General features: G+C 40.6%; 1 protein-coding gene across 1 annotated transcript in view; it reads right to left on the reverse strand.

Annotated features, from left to right (window-relative positions):
- Positions 1 to 18,424, reverse strand: part of LOC110983119 (MAM and LDL-receptor class A domain-containing protein 1-like) — a 94,599-nt gene that overhangs the window by 21,506 nt on the left and 54,669 nt on the right. The window contains exons 62-84 of the mRNA XM_087131449.1: positions 17,945 to 18,085; positions 17,309 to 17,437; positions 15,596 to 15,726; positions 14,843 to 14,960; positions 14,084 to 14,218; positions 13,433 to 13,683; positions 12,388 to 12,478; positions 11,690 to 11,827; positions 10,988 to 11,188; positions 10,461 to 10,613; positions 10,027 to 10,167; positions 9,385 to 9,513; positions 8,526 to 8,656; positions 8,207 to 8,336; positions 6,941 to 7,090; positions 6,057 to 6,304; positions 5,245 to 5,335; positions 4,678 to 4,815; positions 3,891 to 4,147; positions 2,896 to 3,393; positions 1,699 to 1,903; positions 1,202 to 1,342; positions 833 to 958 (exon numbers count right to left, since the gene is read on the reverse strand). Of these exons, the coding sequence (XP_086987575.1) occupies positions 833 to 958; positions 1,202 to 1,342; positions 1,699 to 1,903; positions 2,896 to 3,393; positions 3,891 to 4,147; positions 4,678 to 4,815; positions 5,245 to 5,335; positions 6,057 to 6,304; positions 6,941 to 7,090; positions 8,207 to 8,336; positions 8,526 to 8,656; positions 9,385 to 9,513; positions 10,027 to 10,167; positions 10,461 to 10,613; positions 10,988 to 11,188; positions 11,690 to 11,827; positions 12,388 to 12,478; positions 13,433 to 13,683; positions 14,084 to 14,218; positions 14,843 to 14,960; positions 15,596 to 15,726; positions 17,309 to 17,437; positions 17,945 to 18,085 (3,873 nt within the window). The remainder of the gene's footprint in view (positions 1 to 832; positions 959 to 1,201; positions 1,343 to 1,698; positions 1,904 to 2,895; positions 3,394 to 3,890; positions 4,148 to 4,677; positions 4,816 to 5,244; positions 5,336 to 6,056; positions 6,305 to 6,940; positions 7,091 to 8,206; positions 8,337 to 8,525; positions 8,657 to 9,384; positions 9,514 to 10,026; positions 10,168 to 10,460; positions 10,614 to 10,987; positions 11,189 to 11,689; positions 11,828 to 12,387; positions 12,479 to 13,432; positions 13,684 to 14,083; positions 14,219 to 14,842; positions 14,961 to 15,595; positions 15,727 to 17,308; positions 17,438 to 17,944; positions 18,086 to 18,424) is intronic.

Below are 18,424 nucleotides of genomic sequence, written 5' to 3' on the forward strand. Positions count from 1 at the left end.
CACTCTCTTTATTTCGTTGAAACAGATGAAATTTACTACAAAATCAACACAGGCTGTACAAAAAGCTACCTTTAAAAAAAACTTATCAAACGATTTGGGAAACTTTGTTTTAACTATTTGCAAAGAAATCTTTATATTTCATAAAAATAAAACAGGTGCATACAAACTTCCTTTTGCCGGAAAAAAATTCTTGCAGCAATTATGCTTCCTGGCAAAAGGTCGTTTAGCGCTTACGACCTTCTTCCAGGTACCCGACAAGTTTAGCCTTCTTTAACAAATGACCTGTTACCAGCGAATATTATTTGGTAACTTAATTACTCAAGGATAAGATCATGCATCACCTCTGCTCCCATGTTACCCCATCAACGCTATTTTGACGGCCTAACTATAACAATATTGGCAACTTAACACAAAAAAGTTGAATTCTCTTTACAAAACCTTTTTATTTCCATCATTTTAGAATATTATGAATGATTGAATATAACCTGCTATTTCCCTTTGTTTTCATAGTTACAAAAACTTTTTCCGAATGTTGTCTGGAAATTTGAGGAATCTGGTATTGACAATGTACGTACCAGGCATCCAAATATTTAAACAATTTTAAACTGACTGAGCGAAAGTATTTACTTTACAAAGCATTTAATTTATAGCAAATTTTGTTTCTTTGGCATTTTACATTACCTGCTCTTTACCGTTTGTTAATGTACTTCAATTCCTCAATGTCATCCGGGAATTTGGAGAACTGGTTTTTACATATAGGAATATTCAAATATTTTGAATGAATCAAAGGTCACAACTGAATTATTCATATTGATTCAGCCCAAGAGCTTACCCTGTCCGTACATGTGATACCAGAAGCTGAAGAGGCAAGTTGACGAAGCTTGGTGTCGTTCTTTTGTCTCCAGAGTGGCCTGGCTGAAACCCGAACCGGAGTTGGCGTTCACATACACATATCGACCTACAGTGACGAGAAGTGCAATCCAACCGCATGAAGTGAGTCATCCCCGAATTATAAACTGCCTATGCTAAAATTAATAGAAATGCAAATGCTTCTGCCCTTCTAGCATCTAAATTTGTCAGGCTATCAAATGTTTTGTGTATCAGAATAAAGAGTTGAATGAAATGTTTGGACTACGTGAAACGCTACACACATATTCAGTATATACACTTATTTAAGTATATTCAGCTAGATGATGAGCACCTGCTGCGTTGTTGAAGGTGTGGTCTTTGGAGGGTCCGGTGTTCGACGTAGGCGTGGCGCCTGATCCTAGCTGCCATTTGTAGGAGCCCAGACTTGTATCAGTCCATCCGCACATGCCCGACTCAAAGTTGCAGTCGCCACCTGCAGCGATTTTGACCCGCAAATAAACAGACTTCTACAGTAAAGGAAATCTTCAGGTTTGCAGATTTCGAAAATAAATTGTTAACTACAAAACCTGGAAACTCAGCATTAGCTTTCCACAATTATTTTTTTTTATTTGAATTATTTGCTTTTTTTAATCGGGTCAGCCTAATAATTGTCAAGAATAATTCCTTTGGTAGCGTAGCGAACAATTATAGAAAAAACAAATGCAACATTTAAAATAACATACAATTTTGTTTAAAATTCAAAATTTCAAAACTAAAATTGACATATTTGTTGAATTCAAATACATATTTAATAACTGAAATAAAAACACAGCACGATTTCTAACATACCACAATTTTCCTCATCAGAACCATCTCCACAGTCGTCCACAAAGTTGCAGACTTGGGAGGAGTCCGTTAGGCAGTTGGTGTTATTGCAAGTGAACTGGCAGGGTGGGGCTGGGGTGGGCGGGGCACATCTGCCAAAGAAGGTCTGGATGTCGTCCAGGGCGATGTCGCCGGAGAAGCTGGGCCCTACCCGACCCTCAAAGATGACCTGGTGGGGGGAATACAGAAAATAGCGAATACACGAGTTTTAAATCCTAAGGCCCCAAAAGTTTTCCTTCTTATAAAAATGGCATCCGAAAGCAGGACAGGTACAATGCAAAATCTTCTTCCATTCAATATTTGCATACTGATCATGAAAGCTCGTTAGATGTAACAAACAAGAGTGGTCGGGTGCCATTTGTGACGAAGGAATTGAACAAGACACATTCTCATTTTGTTTTAGATGTCATATTTCTCCACATTTTTCTCGAACAAAGATTGAGGGTCATCAAAAAAGGGTAGGTACCGGTATAAAGGAAACAGCAGATATTGTTTTATTTAAATTTGTTTTGCATTTAATACATCTGTGAACATTACGTCAGACCTAAATTACGGCCATGATTGGTCAGACAACAATGGGGAATGTTTATGGCCTGGTCTAAGGCCAATCTAGAACTACTAACAGACTGTACTATAATATTCCATGCAACACTAGTCCAAGGGCAGCAGTATTTTCGGTCAAAACCCATCATTCTAAAATCATGTAAAGCAAGCGTAGTCCTTCACAAAATTGGACTTAACAAATGCTGACCCCTGGATCAGTGAGACACTTCTTCCCACATTACTGCTGCATTTTTTAACCATCAGACTTTTTATTTCAGCTAAATAAGTTAAATCCCTGTCTGTTTAAACGTCATCCGGTTGCAATATGAGCCACAATACGGATGTCAACCAGCACTACAAGCAGAAATAGCAAGAATTTGTTTAAACTTTTTTGTTACAACACAGGACAGTCCTGTATTGTCTGTTTACATGTCAATCAGTGTAAAATGGATAAAAGGAGATTTTCAACACTCACGCATGGTGGCAATGCCTTAACAACAGCTCTGGAGACTTGGAACATCCCAGGCTGAGTACACGCCGATTATGCTGGTACCCCGGATATGTTTTGTGTTTTGGTGACCTGGTGGTTGAATAGTCACACTTTTATTTTCATCTCACCTCAAACACAGAGTTTTCACTTTTGATGTCCACAATGGCGTTCTGCCAGTAGTTGCCCTGGTCACCCGTTTTACTCCAAACTAATGTCCAGTAGGCAGGGTTCAAGACTGTGGTCTCCAACCACACCTGCAAAGTCCCGATGTCCACACCATACATGTGGTACCAGAACGTCAGGCACATGTCCGTGTTGGCCGGGAGCGTCTCCGAGAAGAGGTAGGCAAAGTCGTCGACAACGCGGGGCGCGGAGGTCTCAATAAAAACGTAGTAGCCGTAGATGTTGCCGAGGGTATGGTCGGTGGGCGGGCCCGTCTGGCTGCTGGCGGTGGCGCCGTTGTTGCGTGTCCAGTCGAACGTGTCCTGGTGGATGTTGGCAAACGTGCAGAAGTCGCTCTCAAAGTTGCAGGTGGCTGGGAGGGAGCAGGCTTGGTTGGAGAAGTCGATGTCGTCAAGGGCGATGTCGCCTTGGATACCGTTACCAATGATGCCTTCAAACACAACCTACAAGCAAAAAAAACATGCGTAAAGTGCTGAAGCAAAACATTAAAATGACTGAAATGCTTAAGTCTTTAGAAAAACTTTACATAAAAAAGTTTGCACAAAATAAGTAACTTTTATTATCTTTTCACTTGCAACATAACATTCCAAACCCCTATAAATTGAAAGAGTGACACAAAATTATGGATAATCAAAGTTTCTTCAAAAATCAGAGATGATCTCCAAATTTTATTTTTCACGTAGTATCGTCATTCCCCTGGAACAAAAAAACAGCCTATAACGGGTTCAGTCCAAACAAATTAACCCACGAGTGAACAATGTGTCTGTCACACCAAAACTGACACGTACCACGGTGTATGCAAAGATAATGAAAAATCTGCCACATAGTGGGTCAACCAAAAGCATCGTCTTCGCGACTTTGTAGTGCTACTCGTATAAATCAAATATATCATCATCTCATACAATGATATGTGAAGAACAAATGATGGAATCTTTAATACCCGGTAAGGATAACTCGTCTGTACGGTGACCTCAGCGATTCTCCACAAGTTATATCCGCTGGTGCTCCGCGACCACACGCTTGATCCCCGGTTCCCGTTAACCTCTATGTAGACATTGAACTGGCCCAGATCGCTACCGACCATGTAGTACCAGAATCTCATGCAGGTTCCCATGGTAGCTGGGTATTCTTGGGAGATGATACGAGCGACATCACCCAACTGACGGGGTGCAGAGGCCTCAATGTAAATGTAATGTCCTGAACACAATTTTTAAAAAAGGAATGGGTGTTGGTACAGTTGTACTTTTTACAGCAGATTCCAATGAGAGAATGTGAAATATTTTAACCTTGATCATATCTGCATAAGCATAGTTGTTTTAATACCAGATCTCACAAAAAACAAAACAAAACAAGTCTCTGAATTGAATGGCTCCAGTTGAGTTAGTTGCTTGTGCTGACTCAAGTCAAATCAAAAACTGGTCATTACATGTAATACAGTTTAAAACCGGTAAGACCAAAGTTAACATCAGTTATTTAATACTGACTAGTTAACACCAGTTAGTTAATACCACTTTGTTCATACTAGTTTAATTGTCAATACTGGCTAGTTAAAATTGGTTGGATTAATACCAGTCAGGATTCATCGTTGTCCAAATTGTAGCTGAAGTCAGACTCAAGTTGAGTAATGGTCAAGTCAGAGACGTGGGGCATTATAACTCCGGCTACCAGTTAACTGAAACCATTCCAAACCCCTCTGCTCATTGAGAGCTGTATAGGATCTGCCCTACCTTGAGGTGACTGGTAGGTGTGGTCATTGGGTGGGCCCGTCCCCGACGTCCCAGTCGCGCCCGATGCCAGCAGCCAATCAAAATCATCCGTTGTGTCTTGGGCGTAGCCGCACATCCCGTGCTCAAAGTCACAGAGGACTAAATACAAAAAGAAGGGACCGACGGACAGAATGACACAAACACATGAAAACATGAAAGACAAAATGGCAATTTGGAAACAGTGCCTTCTGTGTTTCATTACAAAAATATTACTTTAATGTATGCAGATAGATACTTGGAAATCTCCTTAAGTTCTCAGCAAATAAAACTAATGCTTGGACCACAGGTTTTTTCTTCAATTGTTTAAAAACAAAGGTTTTAATTGTTTTTGAACACGTTTCTCATGACGTAAACAATATTTTTGCATGTGTGTCATATGCCCTGTGTGTAATGACTTGACAAAACTTTATCATTACGCATGATTTTCTTAAAATCCACACCCAGAATATGTGAGCAGCTGACAAACTCACCATTCATATAAATATGAATAACAACAATTTGTGTGTCCGAATTTCTCTTTCTCCTTACCGAGGCTTGGACATTGCCCGTTGTAAACCACAATGTCATCCAATGAGGTATCTCCTTCATAAGATTGGCCAACAACTCCTTCAAATACAACCTGGAATACAACAAATTAGAAAAGAAATCAATCAATTAATGTATCAGATCAAAACATGCGTAAAAATGGCCTACAACATTACAAAAAAAGAATAAAACTGGCAAAACAAACACTTTATTGTCACTAATTCAACTTGAAACTGATCAGGTGTACGGCATGCATGTCATACGGACTTCCTGAATTGAGTTCAGTCTAAAACTAGAAATATTTCTCCTTGTACCCACTCCGTTCCTCCAACGTGACTGCTAATTTTTTTTTTTCCTGGGCCAAGCATGGACCTTATTCAAGTGGAAGCCATTTGCAATCTAATTCCTGGAACCTGTCTTATAAACTGTGAACTGTCAATTAGGATGTTGCCAGACTCTTTTATGATTGCCCATGCATTTCCTGCCTCCTTCCCATTTTTATTTCTTTCTCCAATCTTGCTTAAAACACTAAGTCTTTGTATGTTTATTCACAAGTTTGAAATTAGTCATCTGAATGGAGAGGTGCAATTTTGCCATGAAATTTGATGAGAATAATTTAATTTAAACTGTTAACTTATTAACCCCACTTTCAGTTTCAAATTGATGACTAACACATAGTCTGGTGCAGAGGCTTTATGTGGCAGCCATCTTACAGGGCAGCTCTATTGTTCCACAGGGGAACCTGCTTTGTGCATATGGATAAAAGTGGTGCTCTGAAAGATGGCAGTCATGCAATCCCTCTATTGTGGACTTACGGTGAATGACCCATCCATGAAGACTTGTCCATAGTTCCACACAGGACCCTGGTCACCGAGTCTTGTCCACTCCAGGACATCCTGTCCATTCTCTCGCCGGTAGATGTTCAGAGCATTGATGCTGGGCCCGTACATATGATACCAGAAACTCACGCACTTACCAACACTTCCGGATACCATGGAGGTGGAAACTAGCTGGGCCCGGTCACCATTTACCTGAGAGGAGGCCTCAATGTAAATATACCAACCTGTGAGTGAGGTAAAGAAGGTTTCACAATTGTCACATTTTGTTACAAGATCCAAATTGGACACATCCCATAAACTGAGGTTTTAGGCCATTTTTTCCATCATATTTACTTAAATTGGCATTGTAAGAGGAAACTGGAGGTGTGTGTTGTGATAAAACAATCAGTTTGGCAACTTGGTGTAAGCAAAAATCATGAGGGCAAAAGGTTGATAATTGCTCAATTTGACTAAAGCATGCAAAAAAGTCATCTGTTCTGTCGTCAGACGGACAAATGACCTCTAGTTTTTTTTTTTGCTTCTTCCCCCTCTTCTGCCCAAAAGTCCTTAAGGATTGGGTAAGATTCTTTCAAGGGCCGTCAACTCATTAGTGGTTCTGGCAACTTGTGACTCCATTTTATTACTAAGGAGACCATAGTAGGCTACATAAAGAAATTTTAATATGTTCCCCCTCCCCCCAAAAAAATGGTCTGAATGAAAATAAGTAGTAAACGTGACAGTTATCATAGAAATATCATACAAATGACCCTCAAGAGTCAAGATTTGCGCCATCTGGCAAGATTTTAAAGATTTACCACAGATTTTTGAAACAAATAATTAACCTTTCATAAGCGGACACTATGAGCTTATTGTAAACCTACCGTAGACACTTTGTGTGGTGTGATCAAACTGTGGTCCGGTGTTGACCGAGGCCGTGCTGCCTTGAAGTCTCGTCCAGTCAAAGTCGTCGCTTGTCTCCTGGGTCCAACTGCAGAGGCTGACCTCAAAGTCGCAGTCATAAGCACTAGGGGCTGCCGGAGACAGAAAATGTTTGAATACTAATTATCTTGTGGAGAGAATTTAGAAATCTGTGGTGCTGTTTGAATCTTAGATCTTTTCTGGAGCCATTTTTTGCAAGTTTGAATAAGAAGGGTTTAAAATCAAGCACTCTATTTTGAAGTTTCGCTCAGTGTGTCATCCTGGAGATAACGAATGTTACGTGAGTGCAAAATACCGAGAGTTCATTGATTTCCACAATGGAATATTCTTCCATAGCCTTGAACTAAAAAGTGGCTCTAACAACTTGTTTCGACAGCAATGACTAAACGAAGGTTTGTGGTAAACCATGAAGTAGGCCTACTGTTAGACTTAACCCTTAGGACAATATGCTTTGTTGGTCGGCAATATCCTTACAACAGACAGAGCACACCATTCAAATCGTCGAGTTCACTTGTTATCTTGAGAATCCCTCTATTTCTTTAAAGAGACTTCAAATGTGCTATGGCAAACCTCCCTCCTATATTAACCATTCATAAATACCTCAGTCTCCCTATTCAACAACGTACAACTTGAACGTGTATTAACATTTGATAATGCTGCTACGTGATAAGGCCCGCTGAGTAAATCACACGCTGACACCTGGATACAAGACAATTTAATTGATTCTGATTGGTCAAGAGTCTACGTGCACGAGGCTTGTCATGTGTGTGCCAGGACCACATAAGGATAATATGTTGAACAACTTGCACTAGGAATATACCATAAAATGGACAGGGGTGTTTGGGAAAATGAAATTGAAATTCTAGAACAAAATTGGCAGAAATCCATCATATATTGACTCATTTCGACTCTCTGACTAAAAAGGTATTTATGAATGGGAATAAATATGTGCTTGGCCAGTCTTAAACTAATGCCTGAGCCTTAAACGCATGTTTAACCGGCCAAGTGCATATTTGTTCCCTTATGGAAACCGTTCTATAAGTCATGAAACTTCGTTGATCATACATGTACTTACAATACAAAGCTACAAAAGGTTTAACAAATTTCAACATCAGTAACTTTTGATGCTGACGTGGTGTAATGATTAGCATTCGATCAGTACTTCTATGTGCTGCCCAACAAACAAGCAGACAAACAGACAGGCCTACCATGTGTTGGTAATGGTGTTGTTGGAGGGGCTGGTGTAGCGATGCCTACACAAGCTGTAGATTCAATGTCAACGTCGTCCAAGGCAATGTCTCCTTTGTAGCCAGACGTGTAAATGGCCTCAAAAAGCACCTGAGAAATTCACATCCAATACACCTCACTCACAGGGAAGCCACGTTTGATCGTGTTTCCTAAATTTAATGTATTCAATGTAATCAGTCAAATAGGTTGGTGCCAGACTAAAAAAAAAATTGCTGAATCTTTTAAGGAACTAGTGAAATGATTGAAGGTGAAACCAGACTGTGAGCCCAGTTCACCGACCTGATATTCCACGGCGCTTGTCAGGACAGCCTGTCCATGCAGCCACACGTTTCCTTGGTTTCCCGACTTCGACCATATCTGCGTCTGCACCAAGTTGTTGTCCTTCGTGTAAACATTGAGATCGCCAATAGCTACACGAGAATGAAAAGAGTGTGTGGTTGAGACCGGGAAAACATTTTCTAAAATCTTTGACCACAAATTATTACTTTAAAATGTTCTATCCGGAGTAAACTCCAGGGTCACCAAGCCTATTAAAGTGATATTAATTTGACTGTACAGGCTCGAATCAAATGAAATTACCAAAATCCAAGAGTCAAGTTAATAATAACTCCAACCCTAATGAATCCATACTTACACAGGGATGAACACTGACAAAGGAATGCGTCTGTCGCAGTTTACTGATTTAACTTTGATGACCTGTAATGGTCTTGTCAATCAATCAAATCTTTTTTGAGCCACTACGGTTCATTAGGCCAAGGCTTATGTCCAGTTTCCTTTGCATGAAATTTGATAGAGAATGTTTCTCTTCCCTGCAGATGAGATATCAGTCCATCACAGGTTGCTCCAAAACTAACTGTCTCTACCCAGTTAAGTTTCTGGGTGGGCAGAGGCAAGTTGGGGTAAAGTGGCTTGCCCAAAGACACAACCTAATGTAGGAACAGCTGCTGGGTTTTTACGTGATACCCTCTGCTTATGAGCCACAAATTTGACCACTGAGCCATAATTCTCCAACAGGCTTGGAGAACACAAGAATGCAACACTGGTCAACTTGGACAGCTTGATGGTAGCTTGCAACGACTGTTATCTGCTCTTCATGACCCTCCCCTCTGAGCTACAAAAAAGCGAGACAATTACTTACTGCTGCCATACATGTGGTACCAGAAGGATAGACAGGATTGGTTACTGGCAGGCATGTGCTGGCTGACAAGAATGGCGTTGTCGCCCTGAGCCAAAGACGACACTGAGGCCTCGAAATAAATGTAGAAGCCTGAAGGATGCAGAAATTTCTCAGTTTAGACATTTTGCTTTAATTTCCTCTGAAGACTATGCTGTGAAATTTGTCGAAGAGGAGATCTTGCTGTCAACATGCTGTGACTTTAAACCGATTTATTCATAAACAAAAGGAGTCATCAAAGAATTGAAGCCACTTTGCCTAACTGTTATTATTGTCAGAGTTTGTTTTGTAATCTAGCGTAGGATCCTTGTCAGTAAATAGGAGTAGCACCCAATGTCTTTCCATTGTCAGATTTTGTAGTGTTGTCAAAACTGGTACCTGAGCGAGGAGCGGCACCCCTTATCTTACCATTGTCAGAGTTTGTAAGGCGGCACCCTAATTATACATTGTCAGAGTTTGTAATGAGGTCCACACTAGGATCCAGGTCAGTGCTAGGAGTGGCACCCCTTATCTTACCATTCTCAGAGTTTGTAAGGTGGCACCCTAATCATACATTGTCAGAGTTTATAATGAGGTCCATGTTAGGAGTGGTACCCCTTATCTTACCATTGTCAGAGTTGGTAGTGTGGTCCACGCCGGGGCCCGTGTCAACACTAGGAGTGGCACCGTTCCTCCTCAGCCAATCCCAGTCGTCATTGACAGTGTCTTGTGACCAGCCACAGGTGTCCAGCTCAAAGTCACAGAAACCTGGGAAGGAGAAACGGAGACAAGTTTTATTTTTTCGTTGGCTTTTAAGTAAAGCTCCAGATGGACAAGTCCACATGGACAGGACGTATACCTAAGTCCCGTGCCTCTTCAACCACCAGGTAACCAATACACAAAACATATCCGGGGTACCAGTATAATCGGCCAGTACTCAGCCTGGGATGTTCCGATGTAGAAAAATACTCCACGTTCGAGAACAAGTCCATGGGAGGTATCAAACGCAGTAATGACGCCTCCTGGGATTTGTCTGCGGTTAATGCGCAGACTGTACATACCGGGCCTGTTGCATGCTCCGGTTGTCAGCATCAGGTCATCCACGGCGATATCTCCATTGTAGTTTCTTCCCTTTGTTCCTTCCAGGATGATCTGGTATCGGTGGGCAGCGCGGAACGTGATCTGGGTGAAACGCCACTCGTTGTACTGCCCTCCTAATATGGTTTAAGAAAAACCTTGAAAATACGGGCAATTCACAACAGTGCGCCTCCAAGAGTTTGCAACGCGTTGGCCAATCACAATGCGCCAAAATTTGTCGACCCTTTCCAAACATTCATTGGGTCGACAAATTTCGTGCATTGTGATTGGCCAACGGGTTGCAAACTCTTGGAGGCACACTATTGTGAAATGCCCGTATTGACTCCAAGTTTACCCATTTATCATGTTTGACGCTTTGATAATTTGATGTTTATGAAGCAGAATACAGACTTACAACAAAACAGAGTGGAACTCTCCATCCCAGCAGCCGATTTCACAGTTGAAGTTGAAATTTGAGAAAAAAAAACAAAAAAAAAGTGTTTTGACAGACCTGATATTTCAAAGAGTGGACCGGTCTCAACCTGGGTGACCGTGTCAAAGCCAAACACCTTCAGCGATCCGATACCATCGCCATACATGTGATACCACATGTGGAGACACTCCCCATTGGTGTCATCAAAAACAGGGCTGAGCAGACGAGCGATCTGGCCGGTAACGATTGGGCTGGAAGTCTCAATATAAGCAAAAAAACCTAAAAGCAAGAAAACCATGAAAATCAAGTCGAGGTTTTCCCTCAAAACGTTTAACTACGTACATAATCTTAAGGGTTTCGGCAGATAAAAGGACGCATTATGAGAAGCAATTCATATTTAACTCACTAATGTGAGTGATGATTTGCGAGCAAGACTAAGTCTAACCCATGGTTTCATTTGGACCAAAAAATACCTGGCTTTGTTTAAAACGACATGATACCATAGTCACTTTTCCTACTGTTGCAACATTTGCCTGTCAGTGACCTTGTCTCACAGTTTCAAAAGGGCAATTATGTGTCAAGAAATGACACACAAATCTTGAACAAACGACCACCAAAGGTCAGCATGTGTAGCGTTCGTCAAGGTAAGAGTAGTTGTGGTGGCTTGTTGTTTTAAAAGTTTGTAGTGTTACCGGGAATTGTTGATGCACCCGGGACAAGTTCATGGAGGAATAATGCCGTCTAAGAATGGTTAATAACAGCAGTGTTTCTGGGACCAACCTTGAGTCGTTCCTGTGGTGTGGTCAGTAGTCGGTCCAGTCCCGCTGCTGGGGGTGCCACCATAGCTCCGCGTCCAATCAAAGTTGTCCGTCTGATCTTGGGTCCAGCCACAGAAGTCAAACTCAAAATCGCAAGGAGCTGCAGGGAATGTAACAGGTTAGACATCAATTGTTAGATTCACTGAAATAACTATGCATTCAAAAACCTCTCCCTTTCAGTAACCTTTCTACATGAAAGCAAATGCCAATAATTGCATGGTATTCCATTAATTGCTTTTAATTGTTGTTCCTTGTGAAGCAGGAGACTTTGGCATGATGCCCTATATAAAAACTGTGTAATAATTATTACTTCATAGTGCTTATCAAAAGTTAAAACAAAACAGTTATCGAAACCTCAAGTCTAGATCAAGATAAAACTCAACAGCAACTGAAGAACTCTGTAAAAATCTTACAGAGTTATTCATTTGCTGAATCGTACCCAGAGAATCAGCTCGAAACCTGAAAAACAGAAAATATTCTACACAACAGCAACATGCGTTTTTATTAAAATTGTGTAAAAGTTACAAAGTGAAAGTAAAAATCTGTTCAAATAATATTCAAAAGTATTTTTAGTGCAAACTGAGTCAAATCTGTTCAAAGAATCGAATGAGAAAATCTGTGATCTAGATTGTAAACATCTTTCCCACATTTCCAACTCACTTGATGCTGGACAAGGTCCTGCTTCCAGGAAGATGTCGTCCAGAGCAATGTCGGCTTGATTTTCAGGACCGCGGAATGCTTCAAAGATGACCTGAGGGGAAAAGAAACATAGTCCTTCTGTGAGCTTTTGGTGACAAAAGTGTTGTGACATTTTAAAGAACAGCTAGTAATCGTCTAATGACCTCAGTTTACACATTCCGATACATGACTTTTGGGGGAGGGTGAGTTTTTTGGGGGGATGATTAAAGAGTTTTTTATAAGATTACATATTGTGGTACTATCCACTCCGAGCGGAACAAAAGGGAGCGTGGTTTTTTAGTACTCACAGCACAGATGCGTTTATAATGGAGATCACTGTTGCATTTGATGCATAGCACGCTGAGTACGCAGACCGAATTTATTCCTTAATGTATGGTCTCTGCTTACATGCAGAACACATGCAGGAACCAACTTGGAAAACATGCTACCATCTGTCTTTCTTTTGCCACTTGGGGGTGCACTTCAACTCAGGGCAGACAAACACGAGGAAATATCATTCTTCTTTATATCATCATTCTTAATAATTTAAATCTCTGATCTTGCGTCCATTTGTTATTCGTGCCATTTTTGTCTTGTGTGAGAACATTTCATTTACTGAAGTTCTCGGACTCGAAACAGGCTCAGATTCACGTGCGGTAGTCTTTAACTCTGCAACACTTCAGAGTATGATGTATGGTACAGTGTGTTGTTTAAAGGTTGATGGATCTGGGGTGGCCTATTTCATGATGGGACTTCTGAGTCGTATTATAGCATTTTTGAAGCAACTTGACCCTCGAGAAGCGCTGGCATCGGACAATAGAGAAAATATGCTCAATAAAGAAGAGATGTGGCTAAATCGAAGCAAAAAAGGTCCGGCGGGTGTTGCATGCTTTTCATTCTAGTCTAAGACAATTAACGTTTAGGGAATACATGTACACATCTAAGATGCAAAGTTTAGCTCTGCGTACTCAAAGATAATCATCTCACAAAATTTAAAAAGGTTTGTGTCAAGGAATAAGTCTCTTACCGACCAGGCATCGTCAGAGGCGATGCTCTTCTGACCTTTGAACCATTGGTTCCCCTGGGTACCGTACTTTGTGAAGATCAAAGTGTCCAAGTTGTTACTGCGGAGGTAGACATTCAGACGGTCCACGTGGCGGCCGTACATGTTGTACCAGAAGGTCAAGCAGCGAGACTGGCTGGGATTCTGCCTCGGGGACATGATACGTGCCTTGTCTCCTTGGACACTATTGGAGGCCTCAATGTAGATATACCAGCCTGAGATCAAATCACGCAAAGCAATGTAACCAGATCAAATCTCATCAAATCAGATCTGATCCGATTAAATAAAATCAAATTGAATTAGATCAGAAGAGATCAGATCAAGATCAAAATCAAGACCAAAATCAACACCAGAAAGAAACATTTAAACAAAATCACAATCAAAATCACATTCTTTCATTCTGTAAAATTAATTAAGAATTCTGATCATATTCCACTCAAAATTAAGTCTATTTTCATAGAAATGCAAACTTACACTACAAAACAAACACCTCAGTTTCCTCTAACGTAAACTAAAACAAAATTACAGGAAAAAATGGGACTAGCAACCTCATTTTGTGCAGTTTATAATACGTTATTGTGCTCATAAACATTAATTTTGTGAGTATTTTCCAACCTGATCCTGTAGTGTGGTCCTGGTCGGGCCCAGTATGCGTACTACCTGTGCTGCCTCTCAGCCTCGTCCAATCAAAATTGTCGTCTTGGAGCTGGGTGTAGTTACACAAGTCCATCTCAAATGTGCAGTCCATGGCTGGAAGTACATGTAACATCGTGGATTTGTAATTGAAATTTAGAAATTTATTAGATTAACATAAATGTCGATGTATGTAACGTAAGACTTGAGGATGGATGATATTCAAATATTGGAGCTCCTAACTTATGGATTAATTATTTCAAGACTGCTTGCATTTCAAACCACAATGAATTCTGCTCAATAAGGCACTGAGATTTTCTCAGCTGCTGATATCCTTTCCTAAAACGTACAAAGTGTATTGGACAGAGAGAGATGTGCTGATGAACACCCAATCTGAGTTGCACCAGAAACTTTGGAGAATTTGTGTCCATCTCAGCCAAATTCATAATGGAGCAGTACTGCATTAAATCCAACCGATTCACGCTTTTCAAACAGAATTGTTGCTCAAAATATGAGGGATCTTGACAACTGCCACAAAAGATGATTGTGTTCTTTTTTCCCAGAAAAACAAAAACTCCTGACCCTATGTTTCTGAGATATAAACCTTAACGTCTTTCATCTGCTCTAACATATAATAGTTACAGAACTTATAGTTAATTGATGGCAAGATTTTCAAGCCATTGTACCCCTGTAAAATATCTCTAAAATCAAGAGACAAGCAGACAGGGCGGACGCACTTACATGGAGCAGCTGGTGTGCTCCCAGGGACGCCAGCATAGCAGGAGACCGGTTCAATGTCCAAGTCATCCAGCGCGATGTCACCAACGACGTCACTGGCGTAGGTTGCCTCAAAAACAATCTGCCGGGAAAGAAGCGACATGAAAATACACCGGTTCAATTTTTGAGTACAACCAATGAGGCTTTTGGACAATATCCCACAGAAAAACTATGGTACAATTCGAATTGAATGTACTCTAAAACCATGAACTGATAGTTACTGAAGCCTTGTAATTCAAGGAATCAGGAATGATAGAATTATTTGAAAAAAATTGTCAAAAATGTTGATATATGTACACAAGCCTTCTAGTTGGAGTTATCTACCTTGAGTAGGAGCAACTCCTCATCGGTTGAAAGAGCCACGTTGGTGGGGAGGGTTCATTTTGTTGGTAGCATCCAACATTAACACATACATTTCTGAGTCGTTTGTGAACCAGCAAAGAGAAGTGCCCACCAAAGGGTCTATTGCTAGGAATATTGCGCCCTCTCTTGGTCAAGCTCAGGGCTCATATTGAGACGTGGTAAATTCCTTCCCGAAAAGCAGACTGATTTGCGGTAATGCTGGCATGCTTTTGTTATGAAAAAGGCATTTCAACATTACCATATAAAAACACAATTCGTGAAAATTATTTTCGGCAAGTTTTCCGCTTTTTGAAGGTGATTCATTACAATGTTTGCTATAAGCAAACACATCAACTTTTCAATGTATTCCCTCACCTGGAAATCAGTGGTGCTCATGAGATCCACCTGGCCCTGTTGCCACACGTCACCCTGGTCTCCAGTCAGACTCCACTTTCGGGTCGTCTGACCAGCATTGTCGAGGAAGTGGACATTCAGGTTACCCACGCCTTCAACAGGAAACGAACCATGGAATACATATAGTTTTTCCAAGGTCTTTTCAATGAGAAGTTTTGTCACCATTTTAGTAAAATTTACTGACATTAGAAAACAGTCTGATGTGGGATTGTATATTCTCTGCACAGTTTATTGTAAGATATTAAGATAGCGAGATGTGGATAACACTGCATTATACCGATGCTTCACAGAAAATCCTTACCATAGAAATTTGCAATTTTGGCCAATGGGTTAAAGACAAAACATTTGCAAAATACTCCCTGAGTGCCTCTAGAGTACATGCTCATCTGTGCCAAAAGCTTCCTTTGGTTCCCAACGATGATTCTGCTCAACCCAACACAGTGGGGCGAGTCATTTTGCTGAAAATGACTCAGTGGCTAAATCCTTGTGACCATCCCAAGACCCAACAAGACCATCTCAAGGCCCCCTACGACCACCACAAGACCCCACACAAGACAAGACCCAGCTAGACCCAACAAGACCATCTCAAGACCAACCAACTCAAGACCCAACAAAACCATTACAAGATCCAGCAAGACCAACAGAAGACCTTCCTCTGAATTCAAGTCACAAGGTATCCAAATGAACTCCTTGATCCCTTTCATACTGTTACTTTTGTCTGATCTGGTGACTGGTCTTGTGCCTGGTCTTGCGATGGTCAGAACTGCAACACTACTTCATCAATTATGATTAAGCTGTAGCTGTTTTTTTTTCACTGCTGATCTTTACCAAAGTTTCACATGAATTTAACAGAATCTGACAGAGAACAGATTTAAACCTTTTTACCATGGAACCTACCAGAGTCCAGGAACTAAGCAAAACCATTGGATCCTGCTGGACCCAGCAGGCTTAAGGCTAAGGATACTTTTTAAAACACCATAGTCATCAAAGGTCGTCAACTTTACCTGCTGGTCCCTGACTGTTTTTTGCAACCTTCCCTCTGAACTCCAAAGACTGAAAATTTACTCCACTGGATTGCAGAGTCAACCCCTCCGACCGAAACTAGGTACCAGATGAATTTTGAGGTAATTTCTTCACTCCAGTTGCCTAAATTTTACTAGCGTTTCAACTTTCCGAACTATTTTAACCTACATTTCTCGTGAGTTTCACTCAAAAACGTCTAGTCCTTTGTTTCACTGTTTTGGATCAAGACAGTTGCTCTCAATTGACAACTCAATTGGATAATAATAATGGAACTTGGCAAGCACAGAATTCACTGTAGAAAAACTTCAAACACTGACTTCTTCCAAAGGAAACCAAATAACATTTTTGACCCACCATCCCCAAACCAGTCTGAAGTTGGTATTTGTGATGTTGGACAATTCCACTCCTTCGGCTTTTTTTTACACTTTAAAGTGATCCATGTTAAATTGAAATTCTGTCTGCAGTAAGCTTCTTATGGGTAGTGATAACTGTAAAACTGAAAATCTGAAGAGTGGAAGTTCCACTATTTTAGGGTTATGAAGTTACCTACTTCCCCCTGGTTTTGGGGTGGTGGGTCACATCTGAGTTCCATCTTAAAAAAACTTCTTACATGCCTAAATATCTAAGGATTAAGAAGAAACTGATCATCACCTCTGCCGTACATGTGATACCAAAAGTATAAACAGCCCTCGTTGGTCACAGGTAAGTGCTCGCTCACCAGCCAGGCATTATCACCAAAGAACAGACCCGAAGTCGACATTTCAGTGAATACGTAGTAACCTGAATGAATGAATTGTGAGAAGAGCTTGAAAGGCAAAATTATCATCCCTTTGGTAGTCAGCAGAGGCTGACACGGAGTTTGCAGAAAGTTCTCCCGTGGTTGGCACAGCTTTGAATGGAAAATGCATACATGACACATTGGTATTCCAAGTTGGAACAAGTAAACAGATCTCAAACCTTTGTCGCAACCGAAATAATTTCATTCGCCTAAAAGTAAACTAGTGAACTTCACGTACAAGCCTGGATAAACATGGGCAGTGATGAACCTTGCAATCCATGTGATTAGTTAGTCAAATCTCACATTTCCAGTTTATTTTTTTAAGACAACTTATGCCACCAAAAATAAAAAGTACGACATGCAATCAATCATATAAATAGTGTTGTACTTTCATGAAAAGTGCCTAAAACGCATTGCACAACTTATACAGTACCATTGGCATTTATTGAAGAACCTTTGTTGATAACTTTATCATTGATACAAATGAAAAATCCTGGAAAATTTACTACCTATTCCAGAGTTGGTGGTGTGGTCAACGCTAGGTCCAGTGTTCAGGCTGGGGGTGACACCAGCACTCCGCAGCCAATCAAAGACATCGTAAGAATCGTCGTTGGTCCAACCGCACATGTCCCGCTCAAAATCACAAAAACCTTGGGAAAAAAAATCAAAGTATTCTTAAATAGACATAGTTTGGAAAATCGAAATATTAGGGTTTTTAGAAATTGAAAATACCAAAAAATTATAATCTTAGAGTTTCTTTGGATTGACGTACAATTAAGTCTTACATATCTATTTGTATGAAATTTGTCTCTCATTCAAAATTTATCAATACAGTTATTGTCGCATTGGTAAGTTTGTAAAATATCTCCCATTAACTTTAATAAACAGATCATTTAAAAATGTTTAGATGGTGTCATCAGGGTAAATGAACTTTAAGGGTTACAAATCCACTATGTTTTGAGTGTCTTGGAACCCTTGAGACACGTGAG

Source organism: Acanthaster planci, linkage group LG21 (genome assembly GCF_054643075.1).
Source record: "Acanthaster planci isolate LZ-2023a linkage group LG21, COTS_SCS, whole genome shotgun sequence".
Classification (NCBI taxonomy): Eukaryota; Metazoa; Echinodermata; class Asteroidea; order Valvatida; family Acanthasteridae; genus Acanthaster; species Acanthaster planci.